This window comes from Saccopteryx leptura, chromosome 10 (genome assembly GCF_036850995.1).
Source record: "Saccopteryx leptura isolate mSacLep1 chromosome 10, mSacLep1_pri_phased_curated, whole genome shotgun sequence".
Taxonomy (NCBI): domain Eukaryota; kingdom Metazoa; phylum Chordata; class Mammalia; order Chiroptera; family Emballonuridae; genus Saccopteryx; species Saccopteryx leptura.
The window spans coordinates 6,382,558-6,401,487 of NC_089512.1; the positions used below are offsets into that span (position 1 = coordinate 6,382,558).

General features: G+C 56.1%; 2 protein-coding genes across 2 annotated transcripts in view; both read right to left on the reverse strand.

The window, feature by feature from the left end:
• Positions 1 to 270: 270 nt before the first annotated feature.
• On the reverse strand, positions 271 to 9,946 carry APEH (acylaminoacyl-peptide hydrolase). The gene is made up of 22 exons (XM_066350441.1): positions 9,861 to 9,946; positions 9,653 to 9,785; positions 8,990 to 9,116; positions 8,474 to 8,567; positions 8,301 to 8,376; positions 8,049 to 8,212; positions 7,745 to 7,882; positions 7,558 to 7,649; positions 7,439 to 7,479; positions 7,233 to 7,354; positions 5,865 to 5,925; positions 4,665 to 4,762; positions 3,934 to 3,985; positions 3,080 to 3,168; positions 2,501 to 2,639; positions 1,913 to 1,996; positions 1,754 to 1,834; positions 1,315 to 1,403; positions 1,010 to 1,200; positions 824 to 926; positions 634 to 740; positions 271 to 543 (listed from the first exon to the last, which is right to left on the reverse strand). The coding sequence occupies exons 1-22, from the start codon at positions 9,870 to 9,872 to the stop codon at positions 438 to 440; spliced, it is 2,199 nt and encodes a 732-aa protein (XP_066206538.1). The 5' UTR covers positions 9,873 to 9,946; the 3' UTR covers positions 271 to 437.
• Positions 9,947 to 13,457: 3,511 nt separating this feature from the next.
• Positions 13,458 to 18,930, reverse strand: part of BSN (bassoon presynaptic cytomatrix protein) — an 87,726-nt gene continuing 82,253 nt past the window's right edge. Inside the window, exon 12 of the mRNA XM_066352048.1 lies at positions 13,458 to 17,350. The gene's annotated coding sequence lies outside the window, so the exon portion shown is untranslated. The remainder of the gene's footprint in view (positions 17,351 to 18,930) is intronic.

The following is an 18,930-nucleotide window of genomic DNA, read 5'->3' on the forward strand; positions in this document are numbered from 1 at the left end:
AAGGGCTGGGCCTCATTAGTCCCCTACATAAACCGTTGGGAGAAGAGTGGTGTGGGGCAGTTTCTAATAGAAGGGGTTGCAGTAGAGGGAGCTAGCCTGGTGAAATCCCACTTGGCAAGGACAAGCAGTGGCTAAATCCCTCATTGTCCCCTTCCCTCTCACACTGGAGGTAGATGAGGTCCTTATGGCTACCATACCCAGGGTCTACGGTCTCTGAACCCCGGGGGCGGGGCTGGGATTCAGCATGGCTGGGCACAAAGTACCAGCAGGAACCAACTCTGTCTTCATTTATTAAAACCATATAGTCCACATTTCTTGGCTCACCCATCCATGGAGTCCAAAGCCCAGGAAGCCTCTCACTGCTTTGCCAGACCCTGGGGCTCTCCAAGAGTCGGTGTGGCATCTGCCAACCAGCTAGCTCGTGCAGAGACAGGGCTTCAGCTGCCCAAGTGCATGCGTAGCCAGAGCACAGCATTCATGAAACTGTCTGACTCCACTTCCACCTCGGATAGTGCATGGGTACTTTTGGGATACAGAAGGAGCCTGTGGAGGTTGGGCAGTCATGTTTGAGGTTGGAGGGTGCTCCCCTGCTCCCCTGCCCACCAGCAGCCAGGGCTGTCCGGATGCGCTCACCGAACAGGCACCTTCCGGGCCTTGAGGGCACGGTAATACTCTATGCCCTGCTTGAAAGGCACACGCCGGTCCTCCTGGCCGATCATCAGTAACAGTGGTGTTTTCACCTGGGTGTGTAAGGAGTGATGGTGAGCAGGGCCCCAGGTCTGGAAAGATTGGCAGCACACTGGACAGGGGGAGGACTGTGTACCTGCGGGGTATACTTGATGGGAGACTTGTGCAGCATTTCAGCCCACACACTGAGGTCTGGCAGGCAGTCGTTGTTGAAGGGGAAGCCAGCCTCTACCACACACCTGCAAGAGACTGAGCTGATGTGGCATCTCATGGGGGCGTAGGGTGGACAGGAGAAGGGCAGGGACCTATGGGGCACACCCACCAGTCAGGGATGTCAGTGGAGCCCATCATGGAGGCAATGTTGGTCACAGGGTTCCGTGCCACGCAGGCACCATACATCTCCGGATACTGACCAATCAGGTGGCAGGAGAGGAAGCCACCGTGGGAACCACCCATAAGGGCCACACGGCCTTCATCAAAGTGTTCCTCATGAAGCACCTGCTCTACTGCAAACTACAGGGCGGGGCAGAGCACACACTGCAACCAGCTGCTGCCCGGCTGGGTGGAGCCACACCCCCAGCCCCACCCTCCAGCCTGTTCAGAGGCCGAAGCCCCAGCCCCTGCTACCTGAACGTCCTTCACATCTTGGTGGCCCACGTTGCCTGGGAGGGAGAGGATGCTGTCCTGGCCAAAGCCCGTGGAGCCCCGATAATTCACTGGAGGCCAGGAAGGGACCAGACATGGTGGTCAAGTGACATTCCCAACCCCCCTGGACACCTTTACACCCATCTGTGATGTAGGCGTTGGGGCCAGCTGGACACAGGCTGTCAGGGGGAAGGGGCCAAGAGATTTGAGGCTGCTGCCCAGTGACCACAGCTTTCCCTGGGAGTCCCAAGTTAATCCCTCGTGCCACCACACCATGGGCAGGACAGTTCCCAGGAGTGGTTACCAGGTCTGGGCTACAGAGGCCTGGAGACTACGGTGGTACCCATGGTGCTTGTACAAACCAGACCCACCCCGTCACCCTGCACAGCCCTACCAGAGCTGTGGGGCCCTGCTCACTCACCTAGCAGTACTGCAAAGCCCATCTTGCAAAGCAAGGCTGGGAAGAGCATCCAGCCAGTGACAAAGGATGAATGGGGGCCCCCTGCAGACAGGGAGAAGAGGGTGAAAGAGCCAGCTTGGGGCGACGGTGAGGGCAGGGGCTCTCAGGCCAGATGCCTACCGTGGGGCATGACCACCATGGGCACCTGGGTCTTATCTGGAGGGTTGCTGGGCTGCAGAAGGATTACTTCAAAGTCAAGGCCAGCTGCAGGGAGAAGGCAGCAGTCAGCAGAGCCGGTGCCACTGCCCAGGGGCTGCCCCCGCAAAGGCCTCAGCTCTCGCTGCCAGGCAGCCCCAGACCTCTAGAACAGAGACCTGGCCAAGGCAGCCCACACAGGGACACATGGACCCCAAGAAGCTCACGCTCCTGCCCTAGACAGGGAATCCCTCTCTGCAAGGACAGCTTTCTGGGTGAGGGGTGGTCACAGACCTCGTATCGGGCCTGTCTTATTTGGGCCTTGGTTTCCCCACCACAGATGAGTTGGCCTGGTGATTCCAAGCTCTGATACTCAGAGCAGGAGACCAGATGCCTGGACACTATACTCCCCATGTCTGTCCACAAGAGGAAGAAGAGTAACCCTTGGAGATAATCCCAAGAAACCCTTCAATGTGAGCCGGGGGGCAGGAGGCAGGAGGCAGGAAAGGGGGCCACAGCTGCTCTGTGCTGGGGACCTTGGAGAAGGCGTCCCTTGCCCCTGGCCCCGCTCACCATACTGCATATTCTCTTGCTCTGGGGGTGGCTGTAGCACCCGGATGCCCCAGGAGATGTCAGGGATGGGCTCGGCCTCCTCCAGGGACACCCAAACCACCGACTGTTCCTTCCCTGCAGGAGGCAGGAACCCAACTTTCTGCCAAAGGGAAAAAGTATCTCAAGGGCTGCCTCCCTGCCCTTTCACCTCTGCCCAGGGTGGGATGTGGGCAGCTTTCACAACACTGGGCCTTCTACTCCTCCAGCGGGTATGGCACGGACTCCCACTGTGTGCCGCTATATACAGAGGTACTTGCCCACACCCGTCCCTCCTCCTCTAGGCTCTGCAATCTCCCTATGCTCTGTTAAGCCAAAGGACTGGGCAGTTTCCCAGACACGCTGTTCTGTCTAGAGCAGACCGTAGCCTGTTAGTTCCTTTCCATGGTGTCAGACCCTCAGGGACCATGCTGGGTTGGGTTCACGTCCTCGCCTCTCACATGCTGAAAGGCCCCAGTCAGACTCTGGGGCCAGTTCTCTGACCTGGAGACCCCTGCCTGCCTAGAACCCCTGCCTCCTGGGTTGGGGACCACTGACACTCACCAGGCTTGGGGGTAGGCTGGGCGTGGAGAACTGTGCCACCATGAGATCCCGGTCAATTGTGAGCAGCTTCCAGCTTCCACCTGACCCCCCTGGAGAAGGCAGATGCCACTAAGCACCTGGCCAGGGCCACCACCTTTCCCACCTACTCCCTGCAAGGCCCGAGTCCTAGGCTGGAGGCACTGTAGCAAGGTTCCCCTTCTGCCCCGAGAAGCAAAGGGATGTCCACAAAGGGACCATCACAAACATCTGAGTACAGACAGCCCGGGGTGAGCCTCCCTTAGTCTGTTGTTACTCCAGCAGACACTGGCTATGCCTAGGGGCTGCTAATTCTGGGGTCACAACAGGCCACCAGGCCACATCCATCACCACTGGAGCAGTGGCTGCTAGGTCCAGCGGGTAGGGAGCAGGGTATTGATTCTGGGCAGGAGGCCCATGATTCCTAAGCAGGGTCTGGACAGTGTGATACAGTTTGGGAATGACCTTTGGCAGCTTTGAGGGGGAGTGAGTGCCGTCAGGGCAGGACAAGGACTGAGACATCTGAGGAACAGAATCACCACGCCTGGGCCCTGGGTGGCAGAGTTGCTTGTGCCTAAGGTATGAGCACAAAGATGACTGGCAAACCCTGGCAAGAGGGAGGTTTGTAGATTTGAGGCCACGCTGAGGCAGGGCCAAGACATCTGGAGAAGAGGGGAGCAGGAGAGGCAGGCTGTGGCTGCGTCAGGGGCCCGCACAGGCAGGGTCCTCTGACACTGTCAGTTAAGGCCGCAGGACAGTCCGTGGTGTGGTGGCCGAGAGTGCCATCGCTTGCCCAGTCCCACCCCTGGCCTGGCTGGCCTATTCACAGCCCCACTCACCAGCCGTCAGGGAAGTCACACTGCCCACCTGGGTGTCCACAACAAACAGGTCCTGAAGCAGAAAGGAGGCCCCATGTGGCATCATGTCCAAGAGCCCTGTGTATCCCGCCCCTACCTCCTCTCTGCCCTCTTCTGGACCCCTGAGTTAGGCCAGGGATGTGAGCAACTATGGTGATATCTACTCAGTAAATAGCAAATGGCCTGAGGGCCTGGGTTCAAATTGTAGCCCCATCACAAGTTGCTGAGTGACCCTAGGCAAGGTAAGAAGTGCCTCTGAGCCCCTTCGAGCCGGAATGAGGACAATAGGACATCACACTGAAAAGGAATCCAAAGCACTGTGGGTGTCCCCACCCGATCCCCGGGGAAAGGCCTTTGCCTCAACTCTAGCACGCCCTGTACACTGGTTAGGGGCCACCCCAGTGCCAGCCCCCTTGTCCCAAGCTGGAAATGCCTGGGGGAGGGGGTTGCAGCTACCGTAGGAAAAAAACGGCAAGGAATCTGTTGTGGATACTGTGGGACACCATGACCAAGGATGGCATCTGAGCCCACCAGGAGAGAGACCCCTCAAGGAAAAGTGAGGCCAGGACAGGGGCAGGCAGGGCCTTAAGGGACTGATGTTCTACCCTGTGGCTGGTGTTTCATCCAGCAGTGTGCACATGCTATACTCTAGGCCCACGAGCCATTAGGGTTGACCACAGGGGCTGCTTCTCAACACAGTCAGGGTCCCTCACCTGTCGGCTGCGCTGAGGAGAATCAAAAACCACCCTCTGGCTGTCAGCTGACCAGCAGCCCAGAGGCAGAAGGCTGCAGTAGATCCCAGAGAAGTTCTCTGCAAAGACAGGAGGGCTGGGGGCTGCATCCAGGAGAGGTGTTGGGGGGCAAGACAGGCCGAGCTGCTGGGGAATTCACCCTTGGCACGTGGGGGTACACTAGGCAATGAGGAGCTGCCGGAAGAGGAGGCTGAGGGGCGGGGGCAGGGGCCCCTGAAGGCCCAGGAGAGGCAGAGCCCAGGAGCGTCTGAGAAACTGCAGGTGCTTAGAGGAAACGCAATGGTTTTCCTATGTCTGCTCACCAGCACCGGCGATCACGTGTCCGTCCATTCCAGTGCTTAGCACAGTGGGCCGAAGGAACCCTGGTCTTGATTACCACCACTCATTTAACCCTCACTACAATCCTACAAGGGAGGCAGGAATGACCACCCTCCCCACAGATGGGAAAATGGAAGCTCCAAGAGGTCAAGACATGGTAAATAAGGGGCAGAACTGGGGTTCAGACCCGGTGCCCACTGCTGCATCCTACATCCCTACAGCACGAAGGAAAGAGAAAGAGGCAGTCCCTTTCCAATGGACTCCTAGAATTCACCAGACCGCCTGAGAAGAGACTCACCTCGCACATCCCTGGGATGGTCCAGGATCCTAAGCAGAGCTATGAGCACTGAGACTGTGGCTGGAGCCTACGGCCCAGAGCTTCCCTCCCAGACTCTGCTAACTCAAGGGCTGGGCCTGGACTGATGCTGGGCGGGCATTGGGGGTGGGACAAAGCAGTACCCTTGGCTCAGCGCCTCTCTAGTAGGACATTCCAGCCTAGTGCAGGTTCCCAGACCCCTGAAGGAGCAGTGGCTTTGGACAGCCACTGGGACACCCAGAGAAATCTAACTAGGAACTACAGCATGGGAATGAAATCCAACCCTCAGCCAGCTTGGGCCGCTCTGGTCTCTGCTCTGGGCTGGCTGACTTCCTCCATCAGAACCCTTCTCTATGGTGATGTCCTGCTCCGCACGGAGGCTGGACATGGGGCTGGCGCAGCAGGGAGGAAGACTTCAGAAGGAACCCACGAAGGAAGAGCTGAGGTAACTGGCCCGGCACAGGAAGAACAGATGGCAGGAAGACAGCTGTAGGCTGCACTAACCCGTCCAGCCCCGTGCCTCTTACCTCCCAGCTGCCGAGGCACAATGTCCACCACCACGGATGTGACCTTGGTATACCAGTCATACTGCAAGAGATCACAATGGTTAGGCCCACCAGGGGACTGGCAGTGCCCCGAGGGCGCAGAGTTCAGTACCAGTCCTCTGAGGGTACCCAAGGTTATCCTCAGGGAAGGAAGGGAGGGAGGACTTAATATAAGCATAATTTATCTTCTTTCTGGTGATCTGGGCCAGATGTCTGGAAGGAATACTAGGGGCACAGAGCCCTTCTTGGGCAAGAACCCTGTAACTAAGACTCTATAACTGCTCACTATATCCTAGCCCCTTCTGGAGCCTGCTGCATGCAACTGAGAAGCAAAGAGAGAATCCTTTTTTTTTTTTTTTTTTTGTATTTTTCTGAAGCTGGAAACGGGGAGGCAGTAAGACAGACTCCCGCATGCGCCTGACCGGGATCCACCCGGCACGCCCACCAGGGGGCGATGCTCTGCCCATCTGGGGTGTCGCTCTGTTGCGACCAGAGCCACTCTAGCGCCTGAGGCAGAGGCCAAGGAGCCATCCCCAGTGCCCCGGCCATCTTTTGCTCTAATGGAGCCTCGGCTGCGGGAGGGGAAGAGAGAGACAGAGAGGGGGAGGGGTGGAGAGAGAGACAGAGAGGGGGAGGGGTGGAGAAGCAGATGGGCGCCTCTCCTGTGTGCCCTGGCTGGAAATCAAACCCGGGACTTCTGCACACCTGGCCGACGCTCTACCACTGAGCCAACTGGCCTTTTTTTTTTTTTTTTTTTTAGCATACACACAAGAGGGAGAGAGAGAGAGATAGGGATAACACACACACACACACACACACACACACAGAAAGAGATAACAGACAGGAAGGAGATGAGAAGCATCAACTCATAGTTGCAGCACCTTAGGTTTTCATTGATTGCTTTCTCATATGTGCCTTGACTGGGGAGGCTCCAGCCAAGCCAGGGACCACTGCTCAAGCCAGTGACCTTGAGCTCAAGCCAGCAACCATGGGATCATGTCTATGATCCCACACTCAAGCTGGTGACCTTGGGATTTTGATCCTGGGTCCCCAGTGTCCCAGGCCAATGCTCTACTCATTGTGCCATCATCTGGTCAGGCAGGGCGGATCATTCTTGTAGACAGAAAATGCTCCCAAGGTGGGGAGCCTCAACAGTGCAAAGCCCCCACCCTCGCCAGCTGCGCTCTCGGTGTCCAGGCACTGCCTTGGGAGGAGAGGCAGAACTCACACCAGCACTGCACCCGGGAGAGGAGGTACACTGAGGGACCCATGAGGAGCCAAGGCTGAACTTCAGTTCTCACTCAGCATCCCTTCCTCTTGCACACCTCCCCCCACCCACCTCCAGCTCACCAGGCACAGCTGGCTACACTGATGATGGGGGACCAGAGATGGGTACCGCAGGTAGACGATGCGACACTGGTCTGGACTCAGCCGGGGAGAAGAGACAGCCAGAGAGTCATCCGACAGGAGCTCTGGACCACATGAAAACGTGAGCATCATGCAGGCTGGCAGGGCCAGCGCGTGTTAGCAAAGCACAGGTGGGTGCCAGCACTTACCACACTTCCCCCCGATGAGATCCACATAGTACAGGGCTGACCTGGAACCACCAGAGAGACACTCAGCCTCGAGGCCAGCCTGAGCTTCAAGGCCCCTGAGCCTCGTCCCACTTCCTCACCTGCGATTGGTGCAGAAGCGGATGCCCAACCGGTAGGGCTCGTGCTGCCAGCCTACGAACACCACGCCTGTGTCTCCAGGGGCCCAGAATGCCTGTGAACAAGACCACAGGGCAGGTATGAACACAGGACGGTAGCTCAGGCAGGGCCCTCAGGCCCCAGGAGAATGGAGGTGGAGTCAGCGCTAACCTGTCCAGGGGACACACTCTCAGGAACTCCTTCCAGCACAGAGATGTTACCGCTCTCGACATCCAGCACGCAGAGCACCGGAGTGCTTTTGGAACCCATGCTTTCTCCCCAGTCTTCATAAAATACAAACTGATCCCCCTGAGAACACAAGATATTCAATGCCCAGCCCATCTTGCAAGAGCCTGCCCTGTCCCCTAGAAGCCAGTGCCTCCCTAGTTCTGACAGGTACAGTCTGGGAAGAGGGCACACTGAGCCCCAGGGCCGCCCGGCAGGGCCTTCATGGACTGGCCACAGCCCTGAGCACCTTGATGGCCTGGTCTGGCTTCTTCGGCGTAGCCATCTCATCATCACTGCCACTGACATCCAAAGCTTTGGTCTGAAAGAAGGACTCAGCCTTAGGGCGCTTCTTCTCTGCCACATACAACAAGTGTGTTTCTGAGTGTGACCAGGACAGGCAGCCAAAGCAGTCTGGGTGAGGAAGGGTCAATCAGGGGGTGCCCTGGGCTATGGCTGCCCCTTCTGTCCACCCTGCCTGCTCACCAGCCAGCTGCCTCACCATCCTCGTACACAGGCCCATGTTTTTCCAGCGCCGACAGATTGAAGCTCTTGAGCTTCCGGTTCTTCTCCCAGACCTGAAGACATCTGGGCATCAGGCTGCCTGCCCCCCAACATAGCCTTACGTGTAGGCTGAGCCCCAGCTGCCCACCACCTGGTCCCATGTAGACACACCTCCAGAAACTGCTTCTCCTCCCCCGGGCCCGCGCTCCCAGCCTTGCGCAGCACAGCCTTCATGGCACCTGAAGGAGACTCTCTGCTCAACAGTCTGAGAAAGACACAGGTGGTAGGTCAGGATCGTCTCCCACCTAACGATAGCCCCATCCTGTCCCCTTACTGGCCACAGCCTCTTAGTTAAGATTCTTGAGGTTCTGGCCCCATAACAACCCCTGTAACCCTTCTAACCCCACCATGGCAGCTGGCCTTGCCTCTCCTCCCCAGGGCACAGACTCTACTCTCCCCAGCCTCCCTGGGCATCCATGGGCTCTGCTCTAGGCCCAAGTCTGAGGCAAAACTCCAGTGCTTCTCACCAGGCCATGTCACTAGAGACTGAATGAGTTTCCAAAGAGCCAGAATCTGGCTCCTGGCCTCCCTTCTGGGCCCTACCCACACACAGGAACATGGTAGGTACTCATAAAAGCCTTGCAGATGGCTGTGGTCTTGCCTTCACGCTTGTTTCCTCAAACTTACTCCCCCCGGGTCTCGACACTGTTGCCTGCAGGCCCTGCAAACACCACCGAGTCCCCATCGTGGAACACCAGGTACTGGCGGCAGAATCGGATGTTCTCCATACGTTCCAGGTCCCTCTGGGTCCACTCTGTGAGGAGAGACATGAGAGGGCTCAACTTGACCAGCCACCCCAACCTTCATCCACCCCAGGAAGGCCCAGCCCACCTCCCTCCATCTGTCTCCAGATATCCTGGGTGCAGGATAGACAACACTGTGCTACAACTCAAGTCTAGGACACCAGCGCCTGAGATCATGATGACATCTTGGAAAGAAACCACTATGGCCTCCAGCATCCACCGAGAACCATGAGGGAATCCTGGCACATCTGACATAGATGGGAATGAGCCCCACAAGGCCCATACCCTGCACCCAGGTCTGAATTCTATTCCCACACCCTCAACTTAGGTACTAACAGGCACCATCCCATAATAACGTCTGAACAGTCCTCCAACATACACCCGTGTGCATGGCCCGCTGGGGGGTGCGTGCGCCCTTACACCCCCGCTCCCTCCAAGCCCGGTTTTCCTCCACATGCATGTGTGCCCTGTCAAGCAGCGTGCCCTGTACAGCCTCCTCCTCTCCACCCGAGTGGGCCTGCCGCCCGATGCCCCTCTATACACACACCAGTGTGCACCGTCCGGTAGCGGCCCCCATACTGCGTGGTGACCTCCGGGCCCAGGCAGGCGGCGCTCAGCGCGGGCTGGCGGCTAAGGCCCCGGTACAGCGCCGCTGCCTCCTCGGGCTCGCTCAGCAGCACCTGCGCAGGGGACACACCAGGGTCAGGCCCGGCTCGGGCTGCAAAGACCACGGGAACCGCGAGCCGAGCCCTCACCTGCCGCTCCATGGTCGCGGTCTGGCTCCGGGGCGACGCGGGGCGCGCTGGCGCCCGGAAGTGAGGATTCGGGGGGCGGGGCCTGCAGCGGGCCCCTGAAGTCCACACGGCCGGGACTCGGGACGGGAGGGGCAGCGCGCCGGCGAGTGGGCGGGGCCGTTAGCGGAGGGGCGTGGTAAGGAGATGGGTTCCCGGAGAGCACGCGGGAGCTCCGGGTCCGGGGGGCGTCGGGAGGGGAAGGGCAGGGATCTCGAGGAGAGGAGCGGGCCTTTTAGGGGCGCACTGGGCTGCTAAGAGGTGGGCTTGGGGCCACGCCTGTTACTGGACGAGAGGGAATGGGCTCTCCGAGGAGAGGGGGTGGCACAATGGAAACGGAATGCGGGAGCGGGTCATCGGGCTGGGGCGAGGCCGTGAGAGACGACAGGACCCACATAAGAAGGGGGTGAGGTCAGAGTCCGGACTAGGCTGTAAGGCGAAAGGAGCGAAGCCGGGCGGGGTGGGCCCTACGCGCCATGAGAGGGACGGGGTGGAGCCAGGTCAGTGGGATGGAGGGGGCCTGCCCCCGCAGGAATCTCCCGCCGTTCGGGCTGACTTTCGGGCCCCTCCTGGTACAATGCAGGGCCAGCCTTTACCAGATGGTGCCAGGCTCTGACCTAGGTGGGGCTCGCAGGGAGACGGAGAGGACAGATCTGCTGTGGGTAAGCACGTCTGAGTGCTGAGCTCTCAGGGTGCGGCTTGGCGTTATCAGCCACCAGGCCAACCCCAAGAGCTATCTGTCCCTGCAGCCCGCACCCACCCTGCTCAGTGGCACTCTGCTGGTGATCCTGAGTGGTTAGGCCTCTGCCTGCCTCCCCAGGCCTCAGCCCAAGCAAGCTCTTGGGTGCAGAGGGTCTGGTAGAAGAACCCAGGCAGGCAGGCGCCCTCAGCACAGTGGCATAGGATTGAGTGGGCCATGACTGCGAAGGAGGGCAGGAGAGGCTGGGCCGCAGTCGGGCCAGCAGGGATGTCCCCCCTTCTCCATATACCCTGAGCCTGGCTGGTCTTCCACACCTCAGGGCCCTGGCTCCCTGTGCCTAGCCTTGCCTTTGACTGAGATCCCACTTGCCTGGCCAGAAGCTTCCCCCTTTCCTATCAACCATATCAGACTAGTTAAGTAAAAAGAGTCCTCACTTCCTGAGACCACTTGCATTTGTAAGTGCCTGCAAGATGTGAAGGCCAGAACTGGGATCAGGAAGAGTGGTCCCAGCCACCAATCTGGGTGGAAAGGTTGGAAACCAGGATGTTCATCACAGTGTTGTTTATAATATGAAAGCTGGGAACATGGTGCCTGCCCTTCAGGGCATGTGCAGTAGACTGGCTTGAAACTCATGGTGCAACTCTCTGAAGGCTGCGCATTGGAGGATGGCCGCCTAAGTACTTGGGGTGAACATATAGAAATAAATAAGAGGTACTGCACCTTCTAACTTCTGTTTAAAATGAAAAAGAATAGAAAAACACCAACTGAGCCCTGGCCCAGTAGCTCAATTGGTTAGAGCATCATCCTGATATGCCAAGGTTGTGGGTCTGATCCCCAGTTAGGGCACATACAAGAATCACAATCAACCAAGGAGTGCATAAGTGAATGGAGTGACAAGTTGCTCTCTCTCTCTCTCCCTCCCCTCTTCCTCTTTCTCTCTAAAAATTATTTTCTTTTTTATAATTTTATTTTTTTAATGGGGTGACATCAATAAATCAGGATACATATATTCAAAAAAAACATGTCTAGGTTATCTTGTCGTTCAATTATGTTGCATACCCATCACCCAAAGTCAAATTGTCCTCTGTCACCTTCTATCTAGTTTTCTTTGTGCCCCTCCCCCTCCCCCTTGCCCTCTCCCTCCCCCCCCCCCATAACCACCACACTCTTATCAATGTTTCTTAGTCTCACTTTTATGTCCCACCTACGTATAGAATAATGCAGTTCCTGGTTTTTTCTGATTTACTTATTTCACTTCGTATAATGTTATCAAGATCCCACCATTTTGCTGTAAATGATCCAATGTCATCATTTCTTATGGCTGAGTAGTATTCCATAGTGTATATGTGCCACATCTTCTTTATCCAGTCTTCTATTGACGAGCTTTTTGGTTGCTTCCATGTCCTGGCCACTGTGAACAATGCTGCAATGAACATGGGGCTGCATGTGTCTTTACGTATCAATGTTTCTGAGTTTTGGGGGGTATATACCCAGTAGAGGAATTGCTGGGTCATAAGGTAGTTCTATTTTCAGTTTTTTGAGGAACCACCATACTTTCTTCCATAATGGTTGTACTACTTTACATTCCCACCAACAGTGAATGAGGGTTCCTTTTTCTCCACAGCCTCTCCAACATTTGCTATTACCTGTCTTGTTAATAATAGCTAATCTAACAGGTGTGAGGTGGTATCTCATTGCAGTTTTGATTTGCATTTCTCTAATAACTAAAGAAGATGAGCATCTTTTCATATATCTGTTGGCCATTTGTATTTCTTCCTGGGAGAAGTGTCTGTTCATGTCCTCTTCCCGTTTTTTTATTGGATTGTTTGTTTGTTGTTGAGTTTTATGAGTTCTAAAAATTAATTTTTTAAAATTAGAAACTTTGTGCCTGACCTGTGGTAGCTCAGTGGATAAAGCGTCAACCTGGAACACTGAGGTCGCCAGTTCAAAACCCTGTACTTGTCCGGTCAAGGCACATATGGGTGTTGATGCTTCCTGCTCCTCTCCCCTTTCTCTCTCCTGTCTAAAATAATTAAAAAAATAATAATAATTCTCAACTACCAAAAAATTAGAAACTTTGTGATAATAAATGTTGGTTGTTTAAAAACAAAAAAAAGAAAAGAAAAACACAAACAGGAAGGACATGCATCAAGATACTAACTCGAGCCCTGGCTGGGTAGCTTGGTTGGTTGGAGGGCAGACCCAACATTCCAAGGTTGTGGGTTTGGTCCTGTCGGGGCACAAACAGCAATCAACTGGTGGATGCATAGATAAGTGGAACAATAAATCAATATCTCTCCTTCCTCCCTCTCTAAAATCAATCAGTTTTAAAAAATTAAAACTAGGGGGGAAGGCCAGAGACAAGATTGACTCTCTTTTTATCTGTGTTTTTAAAATGACGTAGTAACTCTGGGTTACTTGAGTAGGTTATCCTGCATTCTCAGGAAGGACTAAGGTCCGGGAGCTGGAGTGTGAGAGCTGAGCAGCGACAGGGAGGCAGACAGGTGAAGGGCTTGTTGGCAGCACCAGGGGGCAGCACTGGCTCACTTGTTTCCCTGGAACCAGGCCCCAGCAAGTGGCGGCGCAGCCTGAACACGGACAGGTGGGGGTGGCGCCATCCCTCAACAGTCTGTGCAGTGACCGAAAGCTCCCACACCTTTTGGGTGGGGGCCCATTGTTTTGGGACAGCTTGATGTGGACTTGGTCCTGTAACTTTGCCCTTTCCCCTTTCCCTCTTTCCCTTTGACCTGTCAGCAGATAGGACTGTCCAAAGTTTGGGGATTTGACCCTCTGGCTAAGCCCTCCCATTTCAGAAACCATCGCAGAGACAGTGTGTCGGTTGTTTATATCAAGTCCTTTTATTCTGATACCACAGAATTACCTTGTCACAATACAGGGGAAGGGACACTGAAGTACCACGAGGTCTCACAGAGCACAGGAGGACGGCACACATTTCACAAGGTCATGTGGGAGGACTCGGGTCATTGCACTTACAACTGTAAACTTGTTTGTTTGACTTTTTACAGCACTCTCCCCCCCTCAAATAAAGGAGAGAAGGAGAGAAAGGGCAGGAGGGGAGGAGTGAGGGAAAGCGAAAACAAGACATGGAAGCCAGCAGGGGAAAGGCGCTGGGTGGACCCACCCTCCAGGACCTGCACCTGGAGGGAGGAGCTGATTTGATCCCGAGGCTGAATGAGGCAGACACGCACGCATACCCACTCACACACTGGTCACATGCATACACACACTATGTCACGACTTCCACAGCTCTCCAGGGCCACCCAGTGCACATGGCAGCAGGGCTGCAGATACCCAGGGAGACAGAGGTGACATCTTTTGAGGAGTTTCAGTTGATCAGGCCTGTCACTCTGACCCTGTTGGTGTCCACGATGACAAGTATTTACAGAATGGGGGGAGGGGGCACAAGGGCAGGCAGGGGCCAACAGGCCAGGACCATGCTGCCTTGGCAAAGGTCTGCCTGGAAAACTCCCTACAGGTTCCGGAAGCCAGGCTGTAGTTGCTGCCATTGCTGCCCTCTCAGCATCGGCCCTGAGACCACACTTTCCCCAAGGACTAAGCAGATGGTGGGCAAGGGGTGGTGTCATGTGAAGTGAGTGTATTGGGCCCTGGAGTGGGCAGAGGAGGCAATGCCCTTGCTTATGACACTGGGGAGGCAGATCCATGGAGAAGGCCTGAACTGCACCCCTTGCCTGTTTGGAGATGTGCCCAATGCCCCCGACTGACGTGGCACTGAATGCTGGTCCCTTAGCCTCTGGCTGCAGTGCCCCGGGAGCCACAGCTGTGTCTACACAAGGGCCAGGACACCTGTGGCCCAGAGGCCTGCTCTAGCCACCTTCACAAGGAATGATGGGGACAGATGTGTCCTGTGGGTACGCTGGGAGGTGGGGAATGACAGGTGTCAGAAATTTCTAACTCAGGGTGCTTGGCCAGAAAGAAAATTTGCTGAAAAGTTAGTATTTTAGAGCCTGAGGCTGGGTCTGATGGAGCTGACCTATTGTTATCTCCTTGTCTTCCCTGCTCCTTGTCCCATCCCCTGGCTTTTTAGTGGGATGAATTACTGTCTTGAGCCCCCACATCTTCAGCCACTAGGCACTTCCCCACACAGACCTGGCCTTGGGTGGTCAGAGGTGATGGATGGTGGCCTCCCTCAGCCCTTGCTCATAAGTCTCACATAGCCCAGGCCTGATCTCAGATGAGGCAGGTGTCCTATGGCATGGATGTGAGGCCCAAATCCTGGAGGACCAGGGTCTCAGGCCCAGCATAGAGGCTGACAGCCTCCTGTCCCACCCAAAGCTGCCAGAGGTGTGCCAGGACTCCTTTCTGAAGGGCTGCGTAGACCTTATAGGGAAGCATGAAAATGTGGACCCTGAGAAATGCATGGTGCAAACCAGAGCACTCCGGAGGATGGCCAGGCCTGGAGGGGCGGCCAGCCACAGCCTGCGCACTCTGGGCCCGGTTGTGCGGAGCTGCTGAGCAGCGGGATGCCTGGGCTTCACAGATGAGGGTGGCAGAGTCTAGGTCCTGGGGACAGAGCCAGAGTCACAACAGGACTTTCTGTAAGTTTTGCTATTAAGAAGCCTTCCAAGAAATTCAGCTCAAAGTCATTGTATGTGTGAACACCTGCTCTGGTCCAAGATGGTATTTTCAGCATCCTCACTACAAATGGCGGGTGTCTAGCTCTCCCTGAGCACCTTTTGACTCCCTGGGGCCGTCTCTTAGTTCACAGACCTTTGAGCCTCCCAGCCACAGAGGAGAGGCATAGAGTGGGTGCAGTCAGGAGCCGGAGACCCCCGTGCACAACAAGGCCCTGTCCCTGGCCTGTCTGTCTACCAACAGACATAGCCCAGCTCTGCCCCTGAGCAGTACACTGCTGGGTAGGGGCAGCCAGAAGCCTCTGTTTCAAGACTGTGGTATGAGGGAGCAATTTACAGATGGAAACCTTCCGAATGTTCACGCACATACATCCTGTGCAGGCCTCGCCAGTGTGTTCCCTCCGGAAACTCCTTTCACCCGCCATCTTGGTCTGAGAAACCAGCAGGGCGCGTGGGGCATCACACCGCCTGCCCGCAGCCTGACATGCTCAGGCAACAGTCCTGGCAGGTCCTCACGAGCTCGTGCAGAAGTCAGCTAGAAGTGCTTCTGAAGGAGAGGTTCTGAGGCAAAAAGAACTCCAGGCAAGAGGGTCGAGCATTTAAAATGGATGAAATCGTGCAAAGAGGCTATGAGCTGTGCATGCTCCACTGCGGGACAGCGGTGACTCGCCTGGCATTGGCGAGTCCTGCCACAGGTCAAACATGCCACAGACTGAGAATTTCACACACACGGTGGGAGCAGGGTGGAGTGGGGGGTTGATATGAGCGTATTTATCCAGTTTCTCAATTGCATGTTTGCAATTAACTCCTTATACATAACATGGAATTTATTAAATATTAACAGTTGTCTTTGAGGGTTTATATTTCATTGCATAGAACATTAGAGATGAGACTTGTGGCTGTGCCCAAGATACAAGGAAGTCCCAAAGCGAAGGGCCTTTGGGAGGAATGCTGCCCAGTCCACCAGGTGGGTGGATGGTGCCACATTCCTCAACACAGGGCTCTGGGCCCTCCCCTTGGCTGACAGAAGCCCTGGCCCCTCTGCTCTGAGCACGCCCACCGGTGATGGCTTAAGAAGGACTGGAGTTGCACAGTAAACAGAGGTGGGCGGAGGGGCCTCCCTAGACCTCGCCCTGGGGTTGTGCTCTTGGTGGCCTGCTGCCCACTATTGCTTCTGAGTCAACATTCTCCCTGTGCTGAGCAGGGGCAGAGCAGAAGGAAACCAAACCATCAGTCAGTCACAAGGGGGGGGGGTGGAGGGGAGGAGAGGCAAGGAGGTGAGCAAAAGAGAGGAGACAAAGGGGAGAAGGAGAAACAAAAGAAATATGTTTATGAGGTATACAAGTAAATCAAACTGAAATGATTAAGGCTGTTCTTGAAATCAAAAGAAATCCCCAGGTGTACGAAGGAGGAGACGGCTGGTGGAGACAATGGCGGTGCCGCTGGGACGCTCATGATGGCTGGGGAGATGGCTTTGAGATGGCGGCCGGCGTGTTGGCACGCTGCCACCCACGGGCTGGGAGAAGCCTCAGCCAGTGCCCACACTGCTTTTCGGTGCTATGGCCTCTTATTTCAGCAATGAGACAGTGTTAGGTCCTAATGTTTGTAAAGTTCTCCCAACCCCACACTAGCCACATGGAGGTCTGCTCCGATGTCACCCAAGGGCAGGGTGAGGGGGGAAGGACCCTGTGGCCACGGAGGGATCTGGGCCAGCTGGAATGTGAAGGAAACAGAGCCCAGGACCCCCAGCCCTCAGTCCAAGGACCTCTCCAAGGCTGTGGAAAAACTTCTGGCATCGTGGAGGGGGGGCACGTCCGTCAAAAACAGGAGCGAGCGCCCAAACTCTGTGTATAACGCACTGGAAGCCTGGCTGGCCGGCCGCACACGGTGGCTGTGGGGAGGGCGGCAAGACTGCGCGGCGGCCGGGTCTCCAGAGAGGGCTCCTCCCTCCCAGCCACGGCTATGCCTTGAAGGTGGCGCCCTGAGGAGAGCAGGGTCTCTGGAAAGACAATCAGAGGTCCCTGGGCCAGTGGTCCTGCTTGTCTGGCCGCCGCTGGTAGGAAACATCCCACTCAAAGGAGGCCGCCCACCACGTCCCACCTGGTGAGTCTGTGGGCCAGGCGTTCTCCAGATTGCAGATGCTTGGAGAAGAAAAAGAGAGAGGTGTGAAGGAAGGATGGAAAGAAAGAAAGAAAGAAGAATTTTGTCAAGAGCTATGGACAGTGGCTTCCCACCCCGTGCTCCTCTCCATCGTCCGCCACACGCCAATGGCCGCCTCCGCGGCCTCAGTATCCCACGCACTGGGGCTTGGGGAGATAGCTGTTTGGGCGGCTTCGAGGTCGCAAGGAGGAGGACAGGAAGAAAGAAGAAGCAGGTGGACCATAACACAAATTGATTTCTGTTCTGCTCAAGAGTGAGGGAGGTGGGGATCTGTTTAAAACGGCAAGCCTCTCCAATCCACCTGTGCAACTGCCATACAAGACACCAGGATGTGGACACTCACAAAAGTGCCACCTGTTTGGCCCAATCACTAGCCAAATGCCAGAACTGGAAAGAGACTCCTTTAACGACATGGTGAGTGGTCTCAGTGGCCCACCCACATCGTGTGGCAGGACACAGAACACAGCCAGGCCACTCCTTTCCCTTCCTGGGGGTGGAGCCCGGCTCTGAACCCAAGGCGGGCGCTGCCATGAACCTGGCCATGGCTGCCACTCCTCTCAGCACCACTTCTGATTTCTCGTCTGTTCGAGCAACTCCGAGGAGACATCCGGCTGAGCAGGAGAGTGGCGGGGAGCCGATGTCATGGGGTGAAGGCAGGAGGAACACTGGGGGCGCTGCACTGTGGCTACTGGAATCAGAATAAGTTCCAGGCTCTTGACTCTGGCCTCCAAAGCCCACCCCAGCTGGCTCCCACCCCCTCCGAGCTCACCCCTGACCACCTCTCCTCTCCACAGTGACTCTGGCTGTGCGGGCCTTTTGTCCGCCTCTGAAGCCCAACATCAGAGCCTCTGTTGGTGCTGGGCCCTTACCTGGCCCACCTGCAGCAGCCCCTTCTCAAGTCTTACCTTGCCCTGACCACTTTCTCTAGAGCAGGCCCTTCTGCCCCAGGACCGCCTTTTCATGGGCTTCAGAAATTACCTTTTCATCTAATTTCAATTTTTTAACTTATTTATTCTCTGGTCCACTCAGTGGACAGTCAGCTTTGGAGGGCAGGGACTTGGTTTAGTTCCTTTCTGTATCCCCAGCACCTGGGACAGGGCCTGGCCCCGACCTAGGGCTTGACAAACCATTTCTCGCATAAATGAGTATGTGGATAGGAAACTGGACTCTCCAAGCCCCCCGCTGTTCCTCCTTTTGCCGCTGCCCCCAGCTTCTTCCCACCAGCACGCCTGGCCTCAAGGACCCTCCTGACCTGCTGGCTGACCTGCTGGCCACACACACCTGCCCACACAAGAAGCGCCCAAAGCTCTCTCTCTTTCTTTTAAACCTACATACTCCTCACGTGAGAAATGGCAAAGCAGGGAGGAGGGCCCACGTCTACGGACTGTAAGGGTGGGCCCTGGCTGTGCACAGGCCAGCACCAATGGCCAGGCCACCCTCTCTGACATCCTGGGTGACGTGCCTCCCCTCCCCCACAGAGGCGGGGCCCGGCCAGAGCAGGTGCAGGTAGGAGCATCTCATCCTGCCTCGGCCACTTCAGCCCAGACAAAGCCACGACTTC

Coding starts and splice junctions, on each gene's coding strand:
- APEH (XM_066350441.1), bottom strand. Junction 8,377..8,473: donor AGGAGAAGCAGTTTCTGGAG/GTGTGTCTACAT, acceptor AGATGTCTTCAG/GTCTGGGAGAAGAACCGGAA. Junction 1,835..1,912: donor CATGGTGGTCATGCCCCACG/GTAGGCATCTGG, acceptor CCCTGTCTGCAG/GGGGCCCCCATTCATCCTTT.